At 61.5% G+C, this 19,266-nt stretch overlaps 1 protein-coding gene across 7 annotated transcripts in view; it reads left to right on the top strand.

The window, feature by feature from the left end:
• Nucleotides 1-19,266, top strand: part of NFATC1 (nuclear factor of activated T cells 1) — a 100,972-nt gene that overhangs the window by 41,717 nt on the left and 39,989 nt on the right. For all 7 annotated transcript variants that reach the window (XR_014234460.1, XM_082355637.1, XM_082355639.1 and 4 more), the window contains exons 4-8: nucleotides 978-1,180; nucleotides 3,089-3,261; nucleotides 4,907-5,047; nucleotides 12,901-12,956; nucleotides 17,414-17,546. Coding sequence is in view for 6 of the 7 variants with exons in the window: in XM_082355637.1 (XP_082211763.1) it covers nucleotides 978-1,180; nucleotides 3,089-3,261; nucleotides 4,907-5,047; nucleotides 12,901-12,956; nucleotides 17,414-17,546 (706 nt within the window). In the remaining variant the exon portion in view is untranslated. The remainder of the gene's footprint in view (nucleotides 1-977; nucleotides 1,181-3,088; nucleotides 3,262-4,906; nucleotides 5,048-12,900; nucleotides 12,957-17,413; nucleotides 17,547-19,266) is intronic.

The raw sequence follows: 19,266 nt of genomic DNA, 5'->3' as shown, positions 1-19,266 counted from the left end.
AAAAGGCGAGTCAAGTTCAGTTCTGAAGAGGACTCACCCTGAGGGAGGCAGCGGCTGGAGGTGCAGGGGCACGAGGAGGGCTCTGGCCTGCGCCCATGGTGGTCGGCCCGGCGGCGGCCGGTGTAGCTCCTGAAATGCGGGACCAGCGCTCTCCCGTGGGCTCCTCGTGCACGATGGGCTTGTTCCGGTTCTGGGGCCCGAGTCTCACTGGGTTTCGTGCCCACACACAGTGTCTTCAAGACCGTGCGCCCAGCCGGCCGGCCCACACGATCGGAACGGCCACGCGCGGCCCCCGCCACCCCCCGTGGTGGGTCTGATGCTGGTGGCAGACGGGCCACGACCTGGGGCTCCCCGCAGCCGGGCCAGGGGCGCCTGCAACGGGCACCAGGGCAGCACGCAGCCACCGCCTGCCAAGCCAGGCGAAAAAGGGCCGATGCTGTTGGTTTCTTGTTTGCAAGCATCCTGCTTGCTGCTTCGGACTGGACTGAGCAGGGGAAAGTGGATGGCGTCCTCTTGGGCGAGTGTCTGAGTTCATCAGGGGAGGCTTGTGCGGAGGGCTTGGCACGGGCCCAGCTTCGGGTGGGGCCCCACGAGCTGCTGTGTCGCCCGCGCGTGGGCAGAGGGGTGGCCTGAGGAGGAGGCAGTGGCCCGGAGGGACCGGCTCTGCTTCCCATCTGCCCCTCCTGCGGGTCCCTGTCGCTGCCCCGGGCACGGGGCACGTGTGCTCCTGGGATGCAGGTACACGCGTGCAGGTGTGCACTGCACGTCTGTGTGCGTGTGTCCCAGCGTGGGCAGCCAAGTGTTCAGAACCGACTGCGGAGCAGAGGCCCCAGACTTCGGGGCACGAGGCGCAGGAGGGGCGGGGGGACCAGCCTCGGCCCGCGCACGCGCCCCTCTGCGCCAGCCTCTGCGCGGGCAGCACGGTGGGTCCGGGCGTCGGCGCGGCGCTCACAGGCCTGCCCCCCCTCTCTCCCCAGCTGCACGGGTACATGGAGAGCGAGCCGCTCACCCTGCAGCTGTTCATCGGGACAGCGGACGACCGGCTGCTGAGGCCCCACGCCTTCTACCAGGTGCACCGGATCACCGGCAAGACCGTCTCCACCACCAGCCACGAGGCCATCCTCTCCAACACCAAGGTCCTGGAAATCCCGCTGCTGCCGGAGAACAACATGCGTGCGATGTAAGCCGCGGCCTCGGGGGCTCGGTGGGCGGGGGCGGGGGCTCGGGGGGGGCGCTTGCACGCCTGCATCTCTCCCCACATTTCCTCAGCTCAGGGGCCCTGGGTGCCCTGGGCTTAACACCTCGGTAAACTTTACAAATATTTATGACAGCGGATTTGTTTCTTCCTAGGGTTTCAGCCCCTGTGCATGTTGCCACTTAAACTAAGTATCTCAGTTCACAGCTGTCAGTACTTCCTCCATGTGTGAACGTGGCACCCATTTATTTCTGCGAATGCTCTGTGGAAGTTAGAGCAATGGTTAAAAGGCAAACATTGAAACGTTAAAGAGACCAGTATGTCTGGGCCGTATTTTCACTGAGGGTTTCTGCATCTCCGATGTGGCCAGCTGGAATGTGCAGGTCAGATCTGACTCAGTAGTTTAGAGGTGAATTGGTTAACAAGCTGCAGGGTAATCTTCTCTTGTCCAAGTACAGCCTGTGGCTTCCTGAACTGAGTGACTGCTGTGTGCATTTCACTCCTGAGCTGTGAATGCAGCAGAGAGAGGGGACACGGTTGTCCCACAAGACTTACCTTCTCCTGGGGGCCTCTGGGGCGGGGGATGTAAGGCAGGAATTCATTAGCACGGGGGGCCTGTTGGAGAGTTTGGGGGCGAGTGTCTGTGGGGGGCGGCACGGAAGCCGAGAGCTGACCCTGCAGGAAGGCAGCAAGTGCAAAGGCCCCAAGGCAGGAGTGAGTTTGGGGCGTCCGTGGGGTAGCGAGGAGCCCAGGGCTGTGGCGGGTGAGGGAGAGAGTGCGGAAGCCACATCGTGTAGAGCTTTGTGTGGGATTTTGATAAGTTATTTGTAACTCATAAACCCTCTAAGTCAAAAACAAAGGGAGGGACTTCCCTGGTGGCGCAGCGGTTAAGAATCCGCCTGCCAATGCAGGGGACACGGGTTCAAGCCCTGGTCCGGGAAGATCCCCCATGCCGCGGAGCAACTAAGCCCGTGAGCCACAACTACTGAGCCCGTGAGCCACAACTACTGAGCCCACGCACTGCAACTACTGAAGCCCACGAGCCTAGAGCCCGTGCTCGCAACAACAAAAAAAAAAAAAAAAAAAAAAAATAAGAAAGGGAAGGCCTTCTGTCCATGTTGGCTTTTCATGGATTTGGGGGAATTCATTCTAAATCCTTGGGTTTGCTTCAAGAGCTGTAATCACAGTTCCCTCGGACCAGGGCAGATGGTTTGAGAGAACTGCTGGTTCCTTCAGCGGCAGCTGTTCCTTCCGTGGCTGCATTTACCAAAATACCATCCAACCCAGAGACGGTGTAGACACCATGGGACCGGGACTGGCCTGGGCTCCAGGGCCAGGGCTTCCCTGCTGCTGCTCCGGGCTGGGCTGTGGTCCTGACCTAGAGGCATCATGCGGCCTCATTTCCTTAGCTTCTGACAGAGGGAAAGGGCTGGTTTCCATCTGATGAATGACGCCTGGATTGTTCTGCTGGAGTCTGGTGTTGAATGGAACTGTTAAGTTAAATGAAATTAAGTGAAATCATATGAGGCCCTAGAAGACTCAGGATCCTGAATTAAGGGGGACGCTGCCAGAATCTTAAGTGGAAGGAGGTTTTCGGAGCCGCCGGGGGAGCCTTCTTTGGACGCCGCGTCCTGCTCCGGGGCGTCCACGCAAGCCCAGGGCAGTGGGGCTGGGGCTTCTGGAGCCCTGAGCGTGTGGCAGCTCTGCCTGCTTGGGCCCCGGGCGCCTGAGGCCGGGGCTGGCTCGTCTCCCGCTGCCTCGGCCCCAGCCCACTTGACGGGTGGGTGTCTGGCCGCCCCGGCCCCTGGGCAGGGCCGCAAAGACCTTGCGGTGCACGGTCGCCCGGGATGGGGCAGGGGTCCGGGGCCGAGCGTAGACTCTTGTTTCCGGCAGCATCGACTGCGCCGGGATCCTGAAGCTCAGAAACTCCGACATCGAGCTCCGCAAGGGGGAGACGGACATCGGGAGGAAGAACACGCGGGTGAGGCTGGTCTTCCGCGTCCACGTCCCGCAGCCCCACGGCCGGACGCTGTCGCTGCAGGTCGCCTCCAACCCCATCGAGTGCTGTGAGTGCCGCCCTCCCTGCCTCCAGGCCGAGCGGCGCCAGCCCCTGCCGCAGGCTTCCTTGCCAGTAGCGCCTTGGCTCTCGTGCGCACAGCCTCCGAGCCATGCTCCTCCCACCCAGCACCCGCGCCTTCCCGCGCAGTCACGGACACGCCTGCACCCTGGCCAGGGCGCCCGCAGCTCCTGTGCGCGCGTGGTGTGAGGGCTGCCGCCGACTGCCGGCACCTGCAGGAGGCCGTGAGAGGGAAAGGAAGTTTGTCCCGAGGTACCGAGATGTTTGCGGTGACCGAATTTGACTTAATACCCGCACATTTCAGGGAACTTGAGAAAGTGGCATTTTGGCCTTGAAATCTGTTGGATTGAAGGGACCTAAGTTTGCAAGCCTGCCCGTAACTCAGGCCTCTGTGCCCGGTGGCGCTGGGTTCGCTGCCTTCGGTGTGCGGGGACAGGCATAGGTGGTGAGATGCTTCAGGCTTGGACGCTCCTGACCACTCAGCTCCTCCGGGGGCTGGGACAGCCGAGGCCTGGGGTCAGCGTCCCCTTGCAGTGACTCTGCTCGTTTTTGTTAGCAAGTCGGGTGACCGGTTCAGCTCCGTACGGAAACCCCCCAGTGCCCGCCCCCGACCCGGCATCCGGACGCGGGGGGGACCAGACCCTCCACTGGCCACTGCCCCAGCGAGAGCCTTTCCACCCGCCCTCCTCCTCCTCTCATCTCTGAAGCACCGCCCCCCCCACCGGTGTGGGCTGTCTCAGGACACCCCCGACCTCGCGGCTCAGCCACCCACCCGTCTCGGTGGGAACGTCCTGGCTTGGTTCCTTGGCCTCTGACCCGAGCGTCGGCCAGACCTCGGCGACGGGGCACCCTCCCGCCGCAGCCCCTTCTCCGCCGCGTGGTCTTCGCCTCCTTCCCACCCCTGCCCCCCGCTCCTGTGGACCCTCACGTCCAGGCTCTAGAAGTCCATCCCCAGGCCGTGGCGTCTGCCACAGATGGCTGTGCCTTCCTGCCCTGTGGTCCCCTCCCCGTGAGATGGAGCGGGACCCTCCCTCTCGGGTCCCCTGGTTGCTGGGTGACCGTGTCAGGACGCCTGGCTCGGCCTCACCCCTGCTCCTGCCAGACTTCTGCCGCCTCCCGCGTCTGGCCTCTGCCCGTCCCGCCCTCCCCGACAGCCTGAGCTCGGCCGCCTGTGGCCCGCCAGCCCCTAGGCCAGAGCCCGCTTCGCACGGGTCCCCACATCCCAGCCCCTAGCTGGGGGCGCCTGCCCCGGGGTCTCCCTGCTGCTCCCGGCGGGCGGGCCGTGTCCTCCCCATCAGCAGCAGGACTCCCCGCGGCTTCCCCAGGCCCCTCCCACGGGCAGTCAGTCACCCTAGCAGAGCGCGTTCACTGGCTCGCACACGCGCGTGTGCACGCTCTCCACTGAGAGGTGAGCCTTCTCCACGTGGACAAGTCAGAGGCGTGGCTGCCTTCCGTGTCACTCCACCCCGGAGTAAGGCTGTGAAGACACGGACCACGAGTGGCCACTCTGTTCTGTGAACCAGGGACGGGTCGCACTGCTCACCCAGAAACCCTTTGAAAGCAGGGCCGCCCCCGGGAGGGCCAAGCAGAGGGGCCTGGGCGTCTCACTCCCGTTGCTCTCCTGCCCCACACAGCCCAGCGCTCGGCCCAGGAGCTGCCCCTCGTGGAGAAGCAGAGCGCGGCCAGCGGCCCTGTCCTCGGCGGGAAGAGGATGGTCCTGTCCGGCCACAACTTTCTGCAGGACTCCAAGGTCATTTTCGTGGAGAAAGCACCAGGTATCTTCTTTTAAAACCGACATCGAGCCCTTGCTGTTAGGGCGCCGGCGGAGGTTGGCTGGCAGGAGGTGGGCGCGGGCGGCCACGGGTGCACAGTCCTGGGCCACTGCACGCGGTGCCGGCCGTAGAGGGGCTGTAGGTGCGGGGCCTCCAGGAGGCTGTGCTCTGCTGAGGGGCGGCCCCGCGTCCGCCTGGCTAGCGGGCGCCTCCCTCGTGGGCTCCGACCAGCTCCTGCTGCCGGGCCTGCCCGTGCGGACGCGTCTTCTCGTTTCTCAGAACCACAGACCGTCCGAGGCAGGCGCCCGGGCACGGAGCGGCCACGGTAGCCGAGCGGAACCCCACTGGGGCCCGGAGACCTTGCTGCACCCCCGTGGCACCCTTCAGGCCCTCGCCCTTGTCAGCACAGAACCCCAGGGTGCAAAGGCAGATGCTGTTCTTTTAGTGACGGTGGCCTCTGGGCCACTCCGTGCGTGTGCGCGCGCCTGTGTGGGCCTCTGCACGTGTGCTCGGGAACGGGGGCTGCAGGTTTGAAGGAGAGGGTCTCCTCCCTCTGGTGTCTGGGGAACCAGGCAACGAGTCTCTCGCTGTGCTGCAGGGGAGACGCAGGGGCGGCACGGCTCCTGCCCCGGGACGCCGGCCCAACCACGTGGCCACGTGGCAATAAGGGGAGCGTGTGGACCTTCTGTCTCTCTCAGACTTCGGAGTTTGTTTTTGGGGCGGGTTCCTTGCAGGGGGCTGGCCCCCAGGCTGGGGAGGGGGCTCCTGTGGGGTCCGGGCCTGCTGCCTTGTTCCTCTCCTTCTCTTTCCCAGCCACGATCCCCCCGCCGAGCGCCGGAGCAGGGCTCATGCTGATTACCGCAAACCGCGGAGGCACTCAGCCTCCGTAATGGGGTTGATTTTGTACAGTTTGCCGGAAACTTAAGTACTTCAGTCAAAATGGGCTTAAAAGTCTCTCACGTTTAACTTGTTCTGCCTGTACGATCACACATGTGATTGGAAACTGTTTTAGAGGATGGAGCAAACCCGACCAAGTACAATGGTAGGGGAGGAATTTGTGTTCCCCAAAAGCCCCTCTTTGCAGGAGGTGAATTCTGAAATAATTTAAGCTTCTGTGCTTTAGATGTGTGCACATGTGCAGTGCGTGGGGGGGGGGGGCGCCCAGGCCCGGTGCTGCGCCTTCACCACATGCTCAGCGCGCACAGAGACGTCTGGTGGGAACCAGCCAGCGCCCCTCGCTGTTCCCTCGGCCCGTCAGCCCCGACTTTGACCTTGGTGCCAGGATGGGACTGTGAGACGTCTCCTGACCCCCTCGGCTTGTCGTGGGTGCCCGTGGGGTGCCTAGGTTGGCGTGGCTTGCCGCGGCCCGGTCACGGGGCCTTCACAGCGGCCACCCGCCTGCAGGCGGGAGCCGAGTCCTCGGATGTCCGGCCATCGTCCTCACGTGGCCTCCCGGGCCACCCCGGCCCCTGTGCTGGCTGAGCGCCGCCATCGCTCGCTGTCACGTCGGGGCCCGTCCCCAGCCCGCGCGCTCCTGCAGCGGCTCTGCGTCTGGCAGGCAGAAGGCGAGAAAGCAGCAAGTGGGTGGAGACCAGACATCCCGTGAACACGGTGTGACAAGGGAGACGTAAAGAGGCGGCTGTGCGTCCTGTCACGTCGTGCTCGTGTCCGAACAGGGCTGTTGGCACGTTGGCGCGCATACTCGTGCCCGTTCTGAGTTTGCAGGAGGGGGCAGGTGTCCACACGCTTTCCACCTCCGCCGTCATCCTCAGTAGAGTGCACACCGGTGCTGCCTGGCCGGCTGAGCTGTCCCTGGGCTTCTCTTGGTTGATTTGCGGGGGGAGAAACCACTGAAGTCCATTTGGATTCAAAGGCTAATCGTCCTCTAGGCTTGCGAGGAGGCCGCCTGGTCTGCTTGAAGGTTCTTTCACGCCCTGGTTGGTGGCAGCGAGGCCGGCGCGCACAGTGAGCCTGGTCTCTGGCGCTGCTGGACGTGGGCAGCGGGCCCCGTGGCAGCCGCTGCAGGAGCAGGAATGTAGCTGCCGTGAACGCCGCCACGTCCGGCGCCGGGGGAGCCGAGCTCTGCGTCGCCACGTCCCCTCGGCTGCACCGGGCCGCGCTCGGAGCGTCCACAGTGTTTCAGGGTTCCTCCTGGCTGAAGCCCCACCGTCACCTGTGTCCTCATCGTGGTGACCGAGCAGGGTCCCCGAAGGAGGACGGCCCTCGGGATGTAGAAGCAAAGCCCCTTCTGTGGACGAGGGGCCTGTCACAAAGAGCCGTGGACCAGCCACGCTCTGGCTGCATAAGTGACAGGACCTTCCAGAACGTCCTGTGAGTCTTCTGAGGTCTTTGTGTCCAGCAGGAGGCTGCAGGGCCTGGCCTTCAAGGTTGACAGCTGTGGCCTCCGCGTCAGATGACATCTCCCACGGTGGCCACGTGTGTGCGTGGACACCGGCACAGGCTCACATAGGGGGTGCGGCAGGTGCAGGACGCCATGGCAGGGCCACTTGCAGGAAGTGAGATGCTGTGCCCCGTCTCCCACTGAAGATCTGGGGGTCTCTCTTCAGACCTGTGCACGGGGGACACATCTATACACGTGCGTGAATATTTGAAGCAGCCTGACAAATATATGAGAACACAGAGAGAGCGCCCACGTGGAGGTGAGCTGCCTCTTCTGGAGACAGGAGAGAGGAAGGCTTCAGAGGTTTCGTTGCCGTGAATGTTACCAGGTTCTTGATGCCGACGCTGAAAGTCCCCGCTGTGTGCAGCCCCGGCCTGTCCTCTGCAATTCCTGGAAACTGTGTGAAGCCTGTTTTGGCTTCTTCTGCTGCACAACAGACCTCACCAGAACTTGGCGGCTTCAACGAACAACACTGTTTGCCGGCCCTCGCGTGTGGCTGGACGCAGCCGTGGCCCCCGGGTCTCCTCCGCAAGGAGCCGGGCCTCCTCAAGGCCCAGACTCAGAGGGGCCGCACCGCACTGGGGCTCACCAGCTCCCAGCCTGCCCAGACTCGGGGGTAGGACCCCCAGGGTGTAGACGTGGAGGGTCATCAGGCACAGGTGTGACCGCCTGCCACGCGACTAGACCACCTCCTTGTCAAGCCTCCTACTAAGGCCCCAAAGCCAACACGGCCAGACCCCAGCCCCAAACCCAACAGAGACAGACCCCAGAAGAAAAGATCGCGACCAGGGTTTCCTAAGACCTTAAAACGGAAGCAGGACTTGCTTCCTGCGGGGAAGCGTCTGGAGCCGGAGCCCACACTGAACCAGACGCAGACCTTGCCCGTTTTACGGAAGAGGATCAGAGTCGGGTCGTCACGGGGCCACCCCGGCTGGGTGGTGCCCGGCGGCCCTTTGGCTTTTGGGGTCTGGCCTCTGTGGTCGGCCTTTGCCGTTGGGGGGGGTCTCGGGTAGGGCCTTGCGGTCGGGTGTCACTCACCGGTCGTCCAGCTGGCACTCAGGCTGCAGCCCCGCTGCCCCGGGTGTTGGTCCCAGGGGTTCTGGAACTTGCACAGAACGGACCCCGCTGGCTGGTGCGCCCAGAAGCCAAGACTTGGTGCGGGGGAGACGCTGTGTTCAGACGTTCCTGGCGCTGACCCGGGGAAGGCAGGCGGAGAAGGTGCCGCGCGTCCACGAGGATGGCTGTGGTCATGGGCAGCTGACCTCTGCGGGGGGCGGTCTTAGGGTAGCCCTGGGCCGAGACGCCTCCGGGTGTGGGCTCGTGGGGCGGCGGGGGCGTGGGAGCTGCTGCCCCCTGGTAGCCCCAGCCTGCGACCTGCCCGGGACTGACCCCCAGTGAGTGGACGAGAGCAGCGGCTGGGCCCCTCTTGTCCTAAGGAGGCTCTTTCTCACTTTTTGGCCTCGGAATTGAGTGATCCTCCCACGCTTCTGAACTACACAACATCTTGAACAGGCTTGGGAGGGATCACGCTACCCCGGCACCCCTCTGCGGAGATGGGCAGACGGGCAGGGCCCTGTCAGGTGCGCAGGCTCTGTTGGCGTTAGGGGCCCTCGGGCCCTTCTCCCGATTCCAAGCTCTCCCCTTTATCGGTGTCCCAGGACGCGCCCTCGCCCCTGTCCCCGGGGACCTCCCCTACCTGCAGGGCTCTCCTCGTGGGTCCGCATGCGAGAGGCTGGGGAGGGGAGCGGGCTGCAGCTGCTGGGCCGGGCGGCGGGCTCAGCGTGACCCCTGCCCTCCCTGGCCTTCACGGGCCCCGGCTGCACCTCTCCCTCCAGGGCACGGCCGCCTGCAGTGGAGGGTGCGGGGCTGTGCAGGCCGGTTGTGAGCCTTGCAGGGGCTGCAGTAGCCGGAGTGGAGGCGTCCTGTGCACGGGTGGGGTGTCACCAGAGTGCCCCCTCGGCTTGGCCCGGCTCACTTGTCTCTTCCTCCGGGCGCCTCCCCAGGAGGGCTGCAGAGAGTGGGCCCGGGTCCCTCCCGGGGAGGGGCAGCAAGCAGCAGGGTGGGAGCGGGCACGGCAGGAGGAGCGGCTCCAGGCCCAGGCCCGGCGAAGGCGCCGCTCTGGCCTCTTCCGCGTGTTTCAGGACCTCGTGTGGCGATGCCGCGTGCGGCCGTGTGGGAGGATTCATTTTCCGTGTCAGCCACGTTGAGATGTAACTCACAGGTCGCACGACTCACCCGTTTAAAGTTCAAGGGCTTGGGTTTATTCAGAGCCCAGCACATGTGTCCCAGGACATTCTCGTCACCCCAAAAGAAGCCTCGCCCGTTAGCCGTCACCCGTGTCGTCCCCCAGCCTGGCAGCCAAGGACCGCTTTCTGTCTCCACGGATTTGCCCGCTCAGGGCGTCCTGTGGGCCCAGCGGGGTCCTCGAGGTCCATCCCGCGGGAGCGTCAGGACGTCACCCTCTGAGGGCCGGAGGGAGAGCGTCCTGGTCATCGGTCACCGTGGACGGCCGTCGGTGTCACGTGTGACGCCACAGTGGCCCGTGCGCGGGCCCCCGAGAGCACACGCGTGTCGCTCCCCTGGGCGCTCCTGGCCGGGGTGTCGGGCCTCAGAGGTGCCGCAGCGGCTGGACCTTCCCTCACTCTGGAGGCGCATCTGCTGGTCCGCGGGGCCCCGGCGGCCCGAGTGTTTCACCACGTGTGGGTCGGAGGCCGCACCTCCGCCCGGCCCTGCGGAGGGCCGGAAACGAGCGAGGCTGCTGGAGACCCTCGGGCCTCCGTCGGCAGCCCCTGTTCAGCCCTGTCCCACGGAGTGTGTGCGCCGGCCCCGAGGCAGCTCCTCCCGGGCGGCTGTGGAAGCCTCCCGGCCGTGGGTGGAGTGGGGAAGCCTTTCTGGTGACTCACGCCGCAGGGAATTCCCTCATGATTCGGAATATTTTTACTTCTGGGCTTGCGCGCAGTTTCCTACTGAGAAAGCCAGCGAGCTCCTGATAAGGCTGGAACACAAAGGGCCATTCAGGGCCGATCGCTTCCCTTCCCGGTAGAGGCTGAACTTGTGCACGACGCCCAGCCGGGCCTGTGCAGAAGAGGCCGCCCAGAGGCCGCAGGGCCTCCCATCTGAGGGAGGCCGGGGCAGCTCTGGGGAGTCAGCAGCCAGCGGGGCCGTGGGTGCCGGTGGGGAGGGTCCCCGTGAGACGGCAGAGCAGGCCATTACCAGCCCTTGGCGGCTCCTCCCGTCTTGTCCCTGAGCAGGGCTGCGTGTGCACTTCTGACCAAGGGGACACTGGCCTCCAAGAGCTCACGCTGCGCTTGGGATCCCAAGGCCGGCCCCTGGGCTGTGACTCAGACACAGAATAGGGACCTCGGGGCCAGAGCCCCCCGGAGCCAGGGTGACGGGGACACAAGGAGCCCTGGGCCTGTGAGTAGGGCTTTAGTGGTGTGGTTCGAAGGGTCTGCACTTTCAGAAACCGTGCGGGTGGCCAGGCCCAGCTGGCTCGCAGACCTGGTGCGCACAGTGGGACTGCCGGCCCCCAGGCGGGCGCTGTGACAAGGACGGTGTCCCAAAGGCCCGGGAGGCCCTGGAGGGAAGAGACCCCTCCCGCCCTGCGTGTCCTCAGCGTGCACACCCCACCGCCCGCTCCACCCCACGCCTGTATTTCCCTTAATTTTTGTTCCACGGGTGAACGTGCAACAGCGTTCCCGGGAGGCCGGGCCCCTCCTGCAGGGTGGGTGGTGGTAAGGCGAACGCCGGGTAATGCTGGCGTCCCTGGCCCCCAGCGGCCTCAGCCTCCCCTCTCCTTCTGTCGGGAGGCCCGTCAGCCTCTGTCGACAAAAGACTGAGCAGCTGCCGACTGTTCAGGTTTTAGCGCTTAAAGCTGTTTTGGGGGAGAGGGACAAAGATGGGCTTTGTCATGAGAAAACTTGTTGATCTCAAAAGGCACCAAGGACGTGGGAGGCTTGGTTACAGGAAGAGTAACTTCGATTTCCTCAAAGCGGTTGGGGGGCCCGACGGTGCGTCCGCGTCTGCGGCAGGTCTGGGCTGCGCCACGCGGGAGCCCGCGTCCCGGAGCGCTTTGCAAGGCACTGGGATCCTCCCTCGTTTGTCGGCCCGGAGTCAGGGCACGTCGTTCACCGAGTCCTGCGCTCGCAGGACTCTGGAGCGTTTGCTGCTTTGCAGCACTCCTGATGCCTTTAAGGGCGGTGGGTGTTCTTCCCGTTTCCTGCTATTTTTTCCTAGAGGAGAGATGGATGCGGGTCCCTCGGGCCTCCGGCCCGAGTCTTATCGCCGAGTGGGTCCATCTGGTGGAGACTCAGTACGGGCACCTCCGCGTCCCGAGGGGCTGGTGTGGTCCTGGCACGTCCCAGCCTCTCTGTGACTCACATTTCCTCTCTGCTCCACCCTCCGCCCCTGCCCGGCCAGCACTGCCAGGGAGAAGAAGGAGATTCTGTCTAATTTATTTATACTTTAGGATTTGGAACACACACACATTTCTTCTTGGAAAACAGAGAATAAGCAACAGCTCAGACCATCCAGCTGTAATGGTTTGTTTGGGGAGCGGACGTTATACAAGATGCAGAGGAAGGAGGCCCCTGTAGAAGAAGATTGACATCTATTAATTCAAAATAACGGCCAGACGTAGTCCACAAACAGCATGCCTGCCAGAAGGGCTTCCCAGCTCCCAGAGCATGGCTCGGCTCCGTCACCCCAGAGGGCGGGCTTCCAGGCTTCGGCTCCCCCGAGGGCCTGGTCCGGGGACAATGAACCCTTTCTTTCACGGCACTGGAGCCTTTTCAGTTTTTTCAAACATGCAAACGCCACAGGGTAAGGTTAAAAATACCTTGTGTTTTGCATTTCTGTATCCTGATGCGGCAAAGCACAGTCACAGAGAGGATTTTCTTGTTCACCCGGCAGTTCCCCTGAGCAGGGGCAGGACCCGAGGCTCCCGGGCCCCTGCTCATTAGAATAACTCTGCTCCTGAGACACGCGAGGGCTCTGTGGCCCCTGTAGCGAGGCCCCGCTCCCACCCTGTGCACCGCAGGCCAGACTCAAACCGGGTCCGAGTCCCCAGGGGGCGCCCTTCTTACCGGGGCCATCCGCGCTCCCCCCGGGCTCGCTCCCCTCGGGGACCCGCGCGTGGACCCCTCCCAGGGCTGGCTCTGGGGATGCCCACTGGCACGTGGCCCCTTCCTGCAGAGCGGGGGTCTCCAGGCCCCGCCAGGTCCCCGCACTCGGGTTTGGGTTTGAGCTTCTCCCCAGGGCCTCGTGGCCTCTCTCCAGCCGGTCAGTCACGTGGGGCACCCCACGCGCACCGGCTGCTGGTGGGCCGGCCGGGCCAGGGTGGACCCTCTCGTCAGAGCGTTCCCGCCCCGAGTCCCGTCTGCCTGCATCCAGGTGTGATTTCGGGGCGGTGCCCGGTCAGGACAGAGTAACGGACTTCTTGCGCCCTTTCTTGCAGACGGCCACCACATCTGGGAGATGGAGGCGAAAATTGACGGAGCCCTGTGCAAGCCGGTGAGTGCGGCGGGGCGGCCGTGGGGCGGCGCTCTCTGGGCAGGGCTTTTTACCGGCGGGGGCGCCGGGCCCGAGGCACATGGCTTCTGCTTTGTTAAAGCGGACCACCGATGAACATAACAGAGAGAGCGGGGAATAGAAACGGTTGGGAAACTCCTCCCGACATAAGCGCCCTCGGGACTCTCAGCACGGGGACCAAGGAGGACAGGGCGCCTCGTGGGCTGCAGGCCCCCCACCAGGAAGACCAGGGTGCACTCACACCCCCGGGGCGTGCTGTCCCCTCTGGCTGCCATTATCACCAGGGCCCCGGGGGGCCCGCTGCCCCCCGGGAGGACCTGCTGTCCGGAGCCTGCGCGCAGCTGCCCCCCACCCCCCAGGCAGGTGGGCCTCGGGGTTCCGCCAGCACCCTTGACAGTGACTCCTCACTGCTGTCCTCCCAGGAAGCGCCAGGTCACAGACGCGAGGTCAGACCTCCGCGCTGCTGCACTGCCTTGTGCATTGGCTGGCAGCCGGGGCCCCTGCGGGGACGGACGCCCGCCGCACACGCCTGACCTCTGAGGAGTTGCTGCGCTGGCCCAGGGCCCGCCTGAGCCCGTGCTCACGCTCGGCCTCCCATGGCCTTCGTGGTTGTCCACGCACAGAGGGCCCTAAGGAAGAACGATTGTTTCTTGAGTTGACGTTGGAGGATGTTTTCTGTCTGAAGTTACGTAGCTGCTCCAGCTTTCTCTGGATGAGTGTTCATACGGCACGCCTTTCAGTCTGTGTCTGTGTATTCTAAGTGGGCCCTTGCAGACAACGAAGAGCTGGCCCTTGTGTTCTTACCTGCCCTGACAGTCTCTGTCTTCTCGTTGGGGTGTCGAGACCACTGTGTGTGGAGTGATTATTGACGGCGTTGGGTGACTGTGCGCCGCCGAGCGCGTGTGTGCCCTGCTTAGTCCCAGAAGAGCAGTAGGAACCTTCAGGCAACATAATGTGCAGGCTAGCAGGTGACTTTCTGGAGACATTCACAGTTCTTCCAGGCTCTCTGCCTCGTCCCACCAGCCACTCCTGATGCAGGTGTGTGGATGGTCCTCCTGAAAGCGCAGGGAATGGGGGTCATTGTTCAGAATCCCGTCCAGGTCAGGGACTGAATTGTTTCCTCAGGCTTCCCCGTGTGAACAGGGGACCTCGGGCTGTGGGGTTTGCCGAAGCGATCTAGGTGCCCTCTGCGCTATGGCCGGGAGGACACGTGTTGGGAAGGAGGGCCTGGGGCCTGCGCTTCCCTCCGCACGGGTGGCGCCATCAGGAAGAAGCATCTTTCACCTGCGACTTAAGCTTTCTTTTCCAAGCACCGACCCTTTTACCAGAAGGCTTTTCAAATGGAATCAGAGGGAGATGCGTCCTCCCTGGCCCAGGGGCGACACCTGTGTCCACCACCTCGCTCCCCACAGGGCGTCCAGGCCTCTAACCTCACACGCCCTCTTGGGCTCCTCCTGGTCCCCCCGAGGAAGTGCTCCGTCTCAGGCAGCTCCACTTTCCGACGGGGACTCTGGGTCCCGCAGGCCCAGCAGCTGCAGAGCCGGCCCTCAGGTTTGCTGTGACAGACACTGGCCAACGGCCGTCACCCCGAAACGGGGGCCCTCGGCTCCCAGTTCCAGCCCCACCGCAGGCCCGAGTCCTCTGCCCCCAGGCCGCAGTGCCGCCCACCGCTTCTCCCTGGGCAGGAAGGAGAGGCCTGCAGAAGCTATGCATCTTTTGGCATCGAAATAATTCCGCCAAGTTTGCATGTTCAGATTTTCCGTTGTTGAGTTTCCTTTTCCACTGTGAACAGTGCATATATTAAAGAAAGCGTAACCGTTGTCAGTCACGTGTTCTAAAAGAACCGTAGGACATGTGAATAATGATGTACTTTACGTTTACCATTTCATCTTTCTTATCTCTTAAATGAAGTTTACTTTCATATATTTTTTTCTAATTATAAAAGAGTGTCATATTCACTGTGGAAAATTGGAAGATACAACAAAGTATAAAAAAAGAAAGCGCCTAGTGCAATTTCACCACTTGGATGTAGCCCCCATTAACATTTGGGCGAATTTCCTTCCATCCTTTTCCCGTCGTGGGTGTGTATCTACACGTGCACATGCATATACCTTATGTTGTGTGCATGTTTAAAACAAGGTCGGATTGTGCTGTATATATGGTTTATGTACTATCGTGAGCAATTTAGACAATGGGTTTTCTTTTTTTTATATTAATTTATTTTATTTATTTATTTTTGGCTGCATTGGGTCTTTGTTGCTGTGCGCGGTCTTTTCTCTAGTTGCGGCGAGCGGGGGTACTCTTGGTTGCGGTGCGCGGGCTTCTCATTGCGGTGGCTTCTCTTGTTGTGGCTCCCGGGCTCTAGGCGCGTGGGCTTCAGTAGCTGTGGCTCGCAGGCTTAGTTGCTCTGCGGCCTGTGGGATCTTCCCAGACCAGGGATCGAACCCATGTCCCCTGCACTGGCAGGTGGATTCTTAACCACTGCGCCACCAGGGAAGCCCCCAGACAATGGGTGTTCTTAAAGCAGGTGACATGGACGTACTGAGTGCCGTTTGTAACCCTTACTCTGTTCCTGTCGTGACAGGTTTTCCCGTCACTGCATTTTCCTTCCCACCTCTACCTTACTGTGTATTTAGCCTTAGTGCTCCCACGAGGACAGAACTTTGTCACAAAATTTCATAGTCTGTCTAGCACATCAGTCTGCGCCCACATCAAAACACACGCCTCCAGCCTCTTAGAACTAACGGAAGCCGACCGCGCAGCGTGGAACCTGCTCGAGGCTCCTTGCCGTGCCGGACGTCCCGGTACTTCCGGCAGCCGCTCCTGTTGACGCCTCCCAGCTTTGCTTCTGGCCTCGGCTTAGGCAAACCCTCTTCCTTTCTGTCTCTTGTCCCGGTTCCTTCTGTAGAGATCGGGCTCCGGTCACCGTGGACCACCGTGTCTGCCGTCGTGGAGCACCAGCTGTGTGCCGGGCGCCAGCCTCACCTGCAGGGTCTGCTCATATTATTGAATCCTCAGAAAACAGCCCCCGAGGAGTGTCTTTCTCTTCCGGTTCCCTGTGCAGGTGGTGGAGCTGAGACTCAGAGATGGCAGAGCCAGGGCAGAAACCCAGACCCGTCGGGCCCCAGCCAGGCTCCCGAACACGGGCTGCGTAGCTGGGTGCAGACCCTCAGTGGGGTTCTGGCCGAGCGCACACCCTCGGCTTCACTGGCTCCGTCTCCTTGGGGTTACTTTGCTCAGGCAGGAGACCCGCGTGCTTGTGGCTTCTTCCAAATGGAATGAAGCTGTTAGAACAACAGGGACACGTTGCCTGACCCAAGTGTGGTCCCAGGGGACGGAGCCCAGAGGGGGCTGCAGTCCGGGTCCCGGCCCCTCCGGCCCTGCCACTCGTGTGCCCTCAGCAGCAGTCTTCTGAGCCCCATTTCTTCACCTGGAAAGGGAAGAGGTTGCCCCAAAGTTCTCCTCAGTTTTGGTTAAATATTCTTCAGATTTCATTATTAACAGGATCCAATCAATTTTGCTGTTAAATTGGGTAACAGGCTACAGTTACTCTAAGAAAAAAAAAAAGTGATACCATGGATTTTTCTTATACATTTTCCTACTTGTTGACCGAAATCATATGACAAGAAACCTTGAAGAAACCTTTTGGATGTGAACCCTCCCTCCCCCTGCCTAAGTCAAGGGCACCTCTTTGGCGCCAAGGACGGGCCCTCATGTGGACGCCCGGGCATCTCAGCACACGGACCCCAGCCTGCTTCCTTCTTCCACACGCATGCTGCCCCACGGCGACCTGTGTTTATATCTGTACTTGAAAGGGCACAGTTTTGTAAGCATGTCGCTGACTTTTCATTTAAAACATGGAGAGGTAACAGCAGCTTCCACAAGCCACCCTGATGCATCCGTGCCTGACTGTCCGCCCCTCCCAAGTTCGCTGAGTTCGACTCTCCCGTCCCCTTCAGTCTGAGAGGGTCATGGCTTGGGCTTTGGGCTGTTGGCACAGAACGTCTCCGGCGAGCACTTCCCCTGGGTCTTCGTTGCCAGTTACCTGAACTGGTGCTCCCGGCTTCACCAGGAGCACCAAGTCGGCGAATGTGGGCTTAGTTTTCTGAAGGTCATGCCTTGGTTTGGGGGCAGAGGGGCGTGGGGTCTTGTGGAGACTTTCCTGCCGGATAGCTGGTCCCCTCTTAGCATCTGCGCTCGCGGCTTCTCTCCTGGGCCAAGTCGGTGGCATCTTAGGGGAAGCCCCCCACCTGCCCACCTCACACACCCCCTCAGCCCACCTTTCGGCTCCGGTGGGAGGAATCAAGGTCCCTGCAGGCACTCAGGGGGGCCTCTCTGAAGGGGGAACCTGCTGTGTGTGTCACACTCCGGGAGGGTCTGGGTGTGGCTCTGCGTTTGCGAGATGCTCAGCGCCCCTCCTTCTGCCGCTTTCTCACTAGAATTCGCTGGTGGTCGAGATCCCGCCTTTTCGCAACCAGAGGATCACCAGCCCCGTCCAGGTCAACTTCTACGTCTGCAACGGGAAGAGAAAGAGGAGCCAGTACCAGCACTTCACCTACCTGCCCGCCAATGGTAACGCTCTCTTTCTAACCTTAAGCGCTGCGAACGAACCCATGGGGTGCTTTTCCTAAAAGAAAATCAGGAACCCTGACATGTGGTGGTTGCAAACGGTGTGGTCGCGCTGCACGCCCGAGCTGTTACCATCCTGTTAGCAAGATCGCGGCATCGGTTCCTTCCGGAGAAACGTGAAGCTTTCAGTGTACTTTTCTTTATTACTCTTGGGGCTGGGGGCTGCTTTTGGGGATAATTACCAATCATTTTGCTGGCTGCTTGCAGATATACAACCGCCAAGGGGGAGAGAAGGTGCAGCTCTTCTGTACGCAGAAGCTGAGGTGGCCTTGGTGGGAGTTTAAATTCTAGAGATGTTTAAGGTGGAGAAGCAAATAGTTACAATGATTTTACAGGTGCCTTTAGAAATAAACCCTTGTATGAAGCCTGAAGGCTGGTGGTTGGTGTGATCATTAACTAACAGTAATGATTTCTGTCCTCGAGCTAACGTCCCACAGAAAACTCTTGGTTAGATAATTGCATCTCCGGTGACCAGGAGGCTTTCACTCCCAAACACCCTTTACTCGACCAAAAAGCACCTCGTTCAGATTGTCTGCTCACACACTTTGAGGATGGTGTCTTGGCCTGAAAAAGACCTGTTTACCTTCTCCACCTTTCAGGCTGTTTTCTGAAGGAGAACAGCATCGTGTGTTGTTTCGCCCCTGAACTAGTAGAAAGTTGTTTCCCGGCGCTGCTCAGACCCGAGGCCTGGCGCCCGGGGCCCACGCCACCCTCCTCCAGGCCGGCAGGGTGTGTGTCCAGAGAGGGCCGCTCCTGATTCGGTTGTGTCATGTAAGCACAGCTGTGCCAACAGTCTTGTTATCCTGTGACTTCTGTTTCAAAAACTTGAGATCCGTATAATCTAGGCGGGAAACCATGCACTAGGACTAGTTGCAAAAGCAGCCGTGTCATCTTCTCAGTAAAATCAAGATGTTTTTGAAGGCTTCGCTCTTTTCCTAGTGTGAAACGTCACGTACGATAGGCGAGGTGATAGAAAGCCCTGGAAAACCCGGGGGATAGCAAACAGCATCACCTGCTTTTCGGGCAAACACTAGCCACGCCTCTCCCGTGTTGAATAACGTGGTCTTGCGGTCATCACGTCACGAGCGTGTACGTGAACAGGCCTGCAGGAGTGCGTGTTGCCGTTGGGCCGTTTGTGGGGAGCGTCTTTGCCCTCCTGCTCTGGGGCCCCTCTGGGGCTTCTGTGATGGGCCCTGCGCACTCCTCACTAATCCTGCCTGTTCTTGGATATGGCGCTACATTCCTTACAGCAGAAAATCCTCAGTCTTTGTTTGAAAATGTAATGATCGTGTCCTAATTAAAATTCAAGCATGGTTGACTAAAAATTGAATGCGTTAAAGAAAACCTGGGCTTATAAAGAAAAATTACTTTCTAAAGCAGTTTAGAAATCAGCTCGAACGTCGTTTCCTGCAGTTCCTGCTCCAAGTTCACCTCCCACTTAACACAGACGCCCCCAGTCAGAGGGAGGGGGTCTGCATGCAAACCGGGCCCCCCTCTCAGGTGGGGTAGCGAGGCCGCCAAAGACACGTCACTGAGATGCTGGGCCAGGGCTGCCGAGGGGCCACCGTCTCCCCCTAACCGTACAGCTGCCGTTCAGCCCTGCAGGCTCCCTCCCACCAGGGGCTGACCTGCCCCCTGCTCCGCACCCCGTCACCCCCATGTC

This window comes from Balaenoptera borealis, assembly GCF_965194805.1.
Source record: "Balaenoptera borealis genome assembly, chromosome: 14".
NCBI lineage: Eukaryota > Metazoa > Chordata > Mammalia > Artiodactyla > Balaenopteridae > Balaenoptera > Balaenoptera borealis.
The sequence above is the reverse complement of the archived record's forward strand: the minus strand, read 5'-3'. Positions and strand labels throughout refer to the sequence as shown.